Source organism: Lygodium microphyllum, chromosome 6 (assembly GCF_053477565.2).
Source record: "Lygodium microphyllum isolate KBCC chromosome 6, Lygodium_microphyllum_v1.1.10, whole genome shotgun sequence".
NCBI classification, from domain to species: domain Eukaryota; kingdom Viridiplantae; phylum Streptophyta; class Polypodiopsida; order Schizaeales; family Lygodiaceae; genus Lygodium; species Lygodium microphyllum.
This window is the reverse complement of record NC_141140.1, coordinates 21,016,606-21,026,319: the sequence shown is the minus strand read 5'-3', so window position 1 is coordinate 21,026,319 and position 9,714 is coordinate 21,016,606. Positions and strand designations below refer to the sequence as shown.

Sequence of the window (9,714 nt, the reverse complement as noted above, 5' to 3'; positions counted from 1 at the left end):
GACCATTTTATTTACGTGAGGATATGCACAATAATAAACATTACATTTAATGGTTGCCATTTAAACCTGCTTTCTAGAACACATGATTAAGTGCGTGTGGTGCATGTGTAATGCAGGTAGGAATGTCCACATGTATGTACCCACATGTTGTAGCAGTACAGAACACCATGAATACACATTAACAGCACTAGAGGTGCATGCAAAAAACAAGCCTCACCACACTATCCCACGGGCATAATTGGGAAGTCATAGGGCAGGGCATCGCATATATACAGCTGATTAACTTTTGGAAGATCAATCATATAATTGGCCTTAGCCTCAGCCTCAATCCTGTAAATTCCCCTTGTTCTTTGCGACCATAACTCGAACATTCTCATCACATCAGCACCAACAACTGCTTGTGTCTTTCAAGCATCTCTCCTCCTATCTTTCAGAAGACTAATACTTATCACCTGCTTATAGAGCTATTGGAGGCTGTGTAGAAGAAGCCTTACTAGGAAGATCACTTTGCACTACATTATGTGAAACCCAAGGGCTTTAGTCCTAAGTAAACCAAAAACAACATATAGAGGTACGGCACTTGATATCACACAAATACAGCTAATCAGTTCTTAGCTGATCAATTCTGTAAGTAGCCTTGGGAGGTTGAGATATGAATGTAAATAACCATCTTCCTTGCAGAATTCTTTCACCAGCAAGAGACTATCTTCCCACTATTGTTCCTTTGAGCACACAAGCTGTCTTCCTACAGCTGGAGTTTAACTGACTTCTTGTGTTAGTCTCCATCAACTAACTGTTCATGTCCTTCAAACATTTTATCCTCGTATCCTTAAAGCATCTCATCTAGCTCCTCACATCCTTCAAATTTGAGCATACTACTGTATCACATCACAGTTAAAGTAGGCAGTGTCTTCATTTCACTTCAATTCTTGGTGGTCCAATTTCAGATGTTAGAAAAAAATAGACTGACAAGCTGGCTTTACTAGATGCCAAGTAAAAACTTTTACAAGCCAGTAACAGAAAAAACACCCCAAGGTTAATACACTCACTACCAAGCAGCACAAACCTTGGCTACTAGACCTAATATATAAATGCACCATTCAACATAGCTCTTTCAAATGCTCAGAAAGTTCAAAGCAACATTAATTAAAAGACAATTGACTTTCATGGAGAAAGATTATAAAGGTTGCAGTAAGATGGCAAAATTCGTATCTGAAACAAAGCTGAACTTCCCAAAAATGTCAGTTCCCCAATGGACTGAGTCAAAAGTGGATGATTCCTTCCAAAAATTTGCAAGGAGAGAGGTCCAACTCATTCCAGGTTTGGTCATTTCTCAGCCTCAACAGCTGGCTACAACTACAACAGACTACAGCAAAAAGTCTAGATGATGCCAATCTTGTTGGCCACATCCAAAGCATCATGATCTGCTGCCAACCTTACATAAGCCTTCTTCAGTCCCTTAGGCCTGCATACATCAGTTTGTTTGATTGAAATCAGACGCATGGAGTGCTAATGATTGCAAAAAAGCAGAATATACAGGGAAACAGAAGAACCCACATATTTGCATGTAAGTGGTCGGAAAATACATACACATTATCATGAGATCAGGTGATCATCCAAATAAAATAGAATCACCGTATCGCATAGGAAGAGGGTTTAGGATAATACTCACGTAATCAATGTATTGACCTTCTTGGTCTGAATGTCATACATCTTCTTTACTGCATCCTTGATTTTCTTTTTGTCAGCTCGTACATCCACAATAAAGACCAGAGTGTTATTGTCCTCAATTTTCTTCATGGCAGACTCCGTGGTCAATGGAAACTTCAGCACCTCATAGTGATCGAGCCTGTTCCTGTGTGGAGCACTGAGCCTCGGGTATTTAGGCGTACGAGCTCTCTTTAGGGTTTTGGGGCGGTGGAAGGTCACAGAAGTCCTGATCTTTCTAGACTTCTTCTTCAGGTGTGTATTAGCTTTAAGGGCCTTGGCAGCCTTAGTTGCCTGTGCTTTGGGATCAGCCTTCGCAGCTGGAGGGAGAAAGAGTAAAACTCAGCATACAGAGACACATATTCATCTATGCTCCAAGAGTGAAATAAGTCAGAAGTTCTGTGTCACAATCACTCCATCTCACACAAAAACGTTACAGGCCATGACCACCAGACACACAAAAACATGTCCTGCACAGTGAATCCTAAAATCAACGCATTCAATAAGTGCAACTGTCGATCCAACAGTAAGCTGACATCGCAAAACAGCCTACGAAACTTCTGACTGATTAACACCGCATGTCTCTAAACCAGCTGAGACGAAAAGAAACAAGATATTAACACCGCGAGAGCTACAAACCCTAACCCTAAGGCACACAGTCGGTTGCAACTACACAATGGCGGGCACAACGGCCAGTGTTAAGACAGGCAGCATCCAGATGCGAGACCTGAGATCGAGGAGAGAGCCCGAAAGGACGCCTTACCTTTGGGAGGAGCCATGGCCGCAGAGCCTGTTCCAGCGACACACCAGTCGACGCGATGATGGAAGAGAGAAAGCAAGGCGTAGAGAGAAAACCCTCCTTGAAGGTAAACAACGTCCCCTTGAAACCGCTTTCACACCACCTCAAGGCTCACACCATTAAACCCTAATCGATGATAATACACTTTTGTCAAACAACCGGACCATTACGAAGTTTAAAGGATATGCAATTAACAAAATTTTGAAACTATCTTGCTACTATATTTTTTGGTTGTAGGTTGGAAAAGCCCAAAACTTCCAAGTTCTCAAACCTCCTCTTTTTAATTAAAATATTATTTTTTTCACGAACTCTCTTTCTCTCTCCTCTTTTTCCCCTTTTTAATTAAACCTCTCTCTCTGTCTCTCTCTCTCTCTCTATTAAATCAAACTTTTCACAAACATCTCTTTCTCCTCCTTTTTAAATCAAAAGTTTCTCTCTCTTCTTCCCCTCTGTTAATTAGATTAAACTTTTTATCTTAAACACTTTTTTCTCTTCTTTTAATTAAAACTTTTTAAAAGTTATTTTCCTTCTTAATCAAATGTTTTTAAAAGTAGTACTTTGAGAGAGAGGGGAGAAAGGAGAGAAAAGAAAAGGAGAGGGAAAAAGATAAAATTAAAAAATGAGAGAGAGAGAGAGAAAGAAAGAATAAAAGAGAAAACAAGAGGAGAGAGAAAATTATAGAGATAAGAATTTTAAAAGACAGAGAAAAAAGAAAAATTGTAAAGAGAGAATGAAGAGGGAGAGAGAGAGAAGAGAGAGGGAGCAAAGAGAGAGAAGAATAAGAAGTAGAGATAGAATATGAACAAAGCCAAAGAATTATAGAGAGAGTGATAAAATTTAAAACGGGGAGAAAGAGAGAAAAGAAAAAAATTAAAGAGAGAATGGAGAGAGAGAGAGAGAGAGAGAGAGAAGAACAAGAAAAAAAAGGGAAAAAAAAGAGGGAGAGAGAAGGAAATGAGAGGAGAGGGGGGCAGAAGAAAATGGGAGGGAGCGAGAGAGAGAGAGAGAGAGAGAGAGAGAGAGAGAGAGAGAATTATAGATAGAGGAAAATTTAAAGAGAATGAAGAGGGAAAGAGAGAGAGAGAGAGAGAGAGAGAGAGAGAAGTAGTAGAGAGAAAATATGAACAAAGAGAGAGAATTATAGAGAGGGAGTGATAAAATTTAAAAGAGAGAGAAAAAGAAAAAAAATTAAGAGAGAATGAAGAGAGAGAAAGAGAGAGAGAATAAGAATTAAAAAAGGGGGAAAAAAGAGGGAAAGAGAAGGATACGAGCATAAGAAAAGGGGAGAGAGAAAAATAATGCAAAGAGAATAAAATGAGAGAGAGAGAGAGAAGAGATAGAATTATAGATATATCAAAATTTAAAAGAGAAAAAAAAAGAATGAAAAGAGAGAGGGGAGAATAAAGAAATAGAGAGAAGAAAAAAGAAAAAAATAAGAGAGAGAGAGAGAGAGAAGACAAAGAAGAAGAAGAAGAAGAAGAAGAGATAGAATATGAATAAAGAGAGAATTATAAAGGGAGTGATAAATGTTAAAAGAGAGAGAAAGAGAGAAAATGAAAAAATTTAAAGAGAATGAAGACACACACACACACAGAGAGAGAGAGAGAGAGAGAGAGAGAGAGGGAAAGGGGGGGGTGTTGGGGACTCGTTGATTGAAAGGTTTTTTATGGTAAGCTTGGCAAAGAGAGGTAAATGGCTCCTATAGCTCTAGATAGCTTAAAGAAGGGCTGGGCTATTGAAGGATTGTAGCTCATATACTTAGAACTTAAAGATTTAAAAGAAAGGACCAAACTACATAGGAGATGTTGGGAGATGGAGACTTAATGTGCCCAATATCATGGCAAAATTTCTGTTTGAGCAAAACAAAAAGCATTGTGTAGTTTGGGGTCTAAATAGCGTGGGCTTCATCACTTCTCATGCATTGAAGGAGATACAACATTGTTTGAGATTTTTAGAATGATTTGGTTGAGAAAGAGGAGAATGTATGTTGGTCATGGGCTTTTAGACCCCCCAATAGATGCAACTCTAGGTATAAGAGGCATAGTCTTTGTTAGAAAAGAGGCTTTCAAGGTTGGCCATTGGATGGCATTTACTAGCAGAATTTGTGAGAAATATAGTAGGAGTAAGGAGTTTTCCAAATATTTTAGCTAACATGGGAAGTGGTTAAAGAGAAATAACTTTTTTTTAAATATTTAATTAAAAGAGGAGAAAAAATGGAGGGAAGTTTAACTTAAAAAGTTTAATGTAACTAAAAGAGGAGGAGAAGAGAGGGAGAAAGAGAGAAACTTTTGATTTAAAAAGGAAAAGAAAGAGACCTCTCTCTCTCTCTCTCTCTCTCTCTCTCTCTCTCTCTCTCTCTCTCTCTCTCTCTCTCTCTCTCTCTCTCTCTCTCTCTCTCTCTCTCTCTCTCTCTCTCTCTCTCTCTCTCTCTCTCTCTCTCTCTCTCTCTCTCCCCACTACCTATTGGATAGCCGAGATACTTAAACATATAGCCCCTCCTAATAATTTTCGTTGCCCACCTCAATTCAAGAGTATTCTACATGATGATGATAGCTCACATGATTTTCTTTTTGAAATGTTGGTTAAAATATTACATTTAGAAACCACACCATCTTTGTATAAGGTGAAATTCACTTTTCAAGGAATCCGATATAATGACACACTAAAAATAAAAGGATTGAAAATAACCATGGGATTATGTAAAGAAAAGTTTGATTTCTTAGTAGCTTCTTTATAGTCTTCAGATATTATTTTAGGCATGCCTTTCTATCATTAATATGACTTCATATTGATTATCATACCCATACAATCGCTTCTGATTTTTTTAATTTCAATGTTTGTCTATAACTCTACAAAGTGATCTAGAGCTTGAATTGTTTCTTCTAATTACAAGTACACATGCTAAACATGCACTTAAAAAACAAAGTAAAGCTTGTATGATTTATGTGATTGAAGTTGAGGAATTAGAATTCATTATTCTTGATCCCACATAAAAAACATTTTCGGATACATATGAATATTGTTTTATAGAGGATTATCCACCACAATTGCCACACTTTTGAGGAGACATAGACCATATGATAGAATTATTTCTTGGAGTTTCTCCCTTGTACAAGACAACTTATAGGCAGTGCCCATTGTACCAAAAAGAGATCCAAAGGCAAGCCATTGAACTTCTAGACAAGGGTCTTATTAGACCCAATTCTTTGCCCTTGGGATTACCCACACTCTTGGTAGATGTACATAGACTACTGGGCTCTTAATAAAATTATAGTTAAGAATAGATACCCTATTTCTCTTGTAAATGATCTATTAGATAAATCAAAAGAAGCCAATATATTTAGTAGAATTGATTTAAACTTGGGATACTATTGAATTAGAATGGATTTGACTGGCATAGTTAAGATTACTTTTTACATGCAATTTCGTCACTATGAGTTTGTTGTCATGCATTTTGGTTTAACAAATGCACTTGCAACCTTTGCTAAGCTCATGAACAAAAGTCTTATTGATTATCAACATTTTTAAATTGTGTTCTTCAATTATATTTTGGTGTTTAATAAGTCAAAAAGTGAACAGAAGGAACATCTCAATGCTATTTTCGATTTATTACATCACAACCACATTTATGCTAACCCTGCCAAGAATGCTTTCTTCCAAAATTAAATGGAGTATCTTGCTCACATTGATTCTAAGAAGGTATGAAGGTTGATCCAAAGAAAATAAGTACCATTATCGAGTGGGCTACACCCAATATGTCCATGAAGCTTGCTCCTTAGTTTAGCTGGTTTTTGTCGAAAGTTTGTATCAAATTTTTCCTTGATAACACTTCTATTAATTTTTTTGTTACATAAAAATGTTTTTTTCCATTGGGGATTAGTGAACAAAACTTCTTTCGATATATCAAAGTACTTTTTGATCCATGTTCATGTGCTTTGATTATGTGATTTCACTCAACCATTTTTCTAGTTGTGACCGATGCTAGTGGATTAGACATAGGCATAACACATGCAAAATGACTACCCTATTGCCTATGAAAGCAAAAATTGAAACCTTTTGAGCAAAATTATAGTATGTATGATAATGATTTTCTTTATGTCATGCATGCTGTTGTTGATGCCCTTAGTCGTCACTCATATGACAGTGCTTCTAGTTGTAACTGATGTTAGTGGATTTGACATAGGCATAACACTTATGCAAAATGACTAAGTTATTGTCTGTGAAAGCCAAAAAATGAAACCTTTCGAGTAAAATTATAGTACATATGATAAGGATTTTCTTTCTATCATGCATGCTCTAGATATATGGAGACATTATCTTCTGGAATCCAAAGTTCTTATTATAATTGACCAATAAAGCATTAAACACTTGCTTTCTTAGTCTTTAATTTCTAATAGACATATGAAATCGGTTTCATTTTACAAAACTATTATCCTATGATCTAGTATCCACCTAGGATGTTAATGTTATTATCGATGCCCTTAGTCATCACCCTTGAAAGCGTGCTTCATTACAACATACACTTGGCTTTGATAAGATTAAGAATGTTTACTTAAAGCACATTTTTGTTATTGAAATTTAGACATTTGATTCAATGATATCTACATATGCATTTGACAATGATTTTGGTAATATATGGTAATAAGTTCAAAATATCCATACCATATTTATTAATTAGTATATTTATGTAAATGGACTTTTGTATTACCAAATGAAATCATGTGTGACTACATCTTATAGGGCCATTACTATGAACGAAATGCATGCATCCCCAGGTGGAATCTATCTTAGCTCAAGAAACATAATATTGAAATGATTAATTATAGTGGTACTTGATTGCATGTGGTCTCATTAAACACTTTTTCTAGACCCCAAAAATAGCATCACATGTGAAAAATTATCTTTCAAAAAGCAAAAAAAGAGAGGTTTCTTTTTAGTTTCAAAAACATATTTTTTGTGCAAAGTTCCAAGAACAAGAGTTTGATTATGAATTCCTTTTTTGTTGAAGTCTTTTATCAATATGATTTCACATAAGCTTTCTATTTTTGGACACAATATTTTTGTATCTCCTTCAAACTTCAGAAAAGTCCTCTTATTTCCCATTGCAACAAAAACACAATATCCATCACCTAATGCTCCATAGTATCAACAAATAAAACCTTATAAGTGATCATTTCAACTTGATTCTTGGCTGATAGTGAACCTTTTTTTGATCATGTTGTATGAAACACAAGTTGCATTGTGTGCTTTTCTTCTCCCTATCTTGTATTTCGTGTTTCATGTAATATTTCCCCCTCAGTCGCTCTGTTAGGAATCCCCCTCCTTTTGATTAAAAATAATGGGATTAAAAAAAAGTCTTTTCCCCTCCCCCCTATTGACGCCGAACAAGTAGCGGGAGGGGGCAAAAAAGGAGACGATGGCACCATCAATGACGAAGAGAATGATGGCATTGATGAGGGAGAGGCCACATGCCTACTACCCCTTTGCAGCGCCATGCAGTTCGACAAGTGGTGGGTGGGGGAGGCCACCACCACTCCATCTTTTCCCCACATTCCTCCCCCCCCCCCCCAAAATACTCCTCTTTCCCCTATAAAACCCCCCTTCCCTTTTCCCCTCTATGACTTAGGAAGAGGCCTAAACAACCTGGGTCCTAGATGGAGAGAGAGAGAGAGAGAGAGAGAGAGAGAGAGAGAGAGAGAGAGAGAGAGAGAGAGAGAGAGAGAGAGAGAGAGAGTCTTTGAAGGATCTCCTTCTCCTCCCCTTCTTAGAGGGTGTCCACACATGTTCTTGCCTTCCCCATTGCTCGCAAGCCTATACCCTTTTCACGAGATTGTCCTCCACCCCTCAAGCTCAACTTTTCTCCAATTGGCCCCACTAATTGAGTACAAGGCACGGAAGTCTTGTGAGATTTGCGTCTACGGGAGATGAATATCAAGAATGGCTCTCAAGCGGAAAATGTCATGTGCGGATGGTAACCCCACAATGAGCAACGAAGCCTCGAGCGAAGACTTCACTACCAATCCAACTGCAGTACCAATCGTAAGTAATGTATTTCCAAATTAACAGATGCTTTCTTGACTCCCACATGAGATGCATTAGACCCGTACTATACAGCACAATAATAGGTTAATTGAAAATGATAAATTTCATCTCAAATATTCGAAGATGGAGTTTGCAAAGGGCGGGCATCAAGATAAGTAAATTGCATCTAGATGCTATGCCACAAATTTGTACATAGCATAATAGCATTCCAAGGTATTGTTGACTCTCCTTTTTGTGAAAATAATAGATATGTATTTTCCCACACTGAAAGTATGTTGTAGCTTGCACGCTTCACAGATTGCATGGTAAGTAATCTAGCCTAGGGGAAATTCAATCTCAAATCTTTGAGATCTTTGCCAAAGCTCTCGCTAATATCACGAATCTATTAGTTCATTGGGATCTTGATGACGTGCATAGTTAACACAAACAATGACCATGAGGATTAAAACTAAGATGCCTCAAGATCTGCCCGTCGATAATGACTATGTTTATCAATCCTATTCGGGGTTGGGCTAGATGTAACAACAACTCCAAGGCAAATGAAGAGCTCAAGGAATTAGGAAATCCTAAGTCAAAGGAAAGACCGATGCTTTTATACTTGTTGGGAAGAAGGTTGGGTTATCGATCACAATGTAAGTGACTAATAGAACTTATGTCTTGTACAATGTTTGAAACCTTAACATATGTCTTAGCCAAAAGAAGGGTGTGTTAAGTAAATTTTATATAGAACCGCTCGTGATCCCAAGGGGGAGAGCAAATACACGATGGAAAGGTTATCGTGACTATTCCTACAATGTTTGGAAAAGGATACCATTGTTTTTGTTGATTGATCAAACAACGTCCTAAATGCTTTCGCATTAAAATTGGGATGTGATTTGGATGATTATTCCAAGTGCTTGTGTTTGATGGTAAATGCATGGCAAGGGTTTGTGATGACAAGTTGCCATGGGAATAAAGGAATGTTTTCTTGGACAATCATATAGGACTGAATGCCTTGTTTGTGCTTGATTCTTAACCAGATTAATTAAGAAAAGGATATTTTGCGCGGGTGGATCATCTCCAAGGTCACACCATGCTTCAACCTGAGAAGAGCATTGCTTGATTCACGGGTCATGTGGAGCTTCAGACACCCCTTGCCATCCAGAATGAAGTTGAAGACAGTCGTG

General features: G+C 37.5%; 1 protein-coding gene across 1 annotated transcript; it reads right to left on the bottom strand.

The window, feature by feature from the left end:
• Nucleotides 1-1,144: 1,144 nt before the first annotated feature.
• On the bottom strand, nucleotides 1,145-2,629 carry LOC148034364 (large ribosomal subunit protein uL23-like). The gene is made up of 3 exons (XM_087679310.1): nucleotides 2,471-2,629; nucleotides 1,673-2,027; nucleotides 1,145-1,465 (listed from the first exon to the last, which is right to left on the bottom strand). The coding sequence occupies exons 1-3, from the start codon at nucleotides 2,484-2,486 to the stop codon at nucleotides 1,381-1,383; spliced, it is 456 nt and encodes a 151-aa protein (XP_087535436.1). The 5' UTR covers nucleotides 2,487-2,629; the 3' UTR covers nucleotides 1,145-1,380.
• Between the last annotated feature and the right edge of the window lie 7,085 nt (nucleotides 2,630-9,714).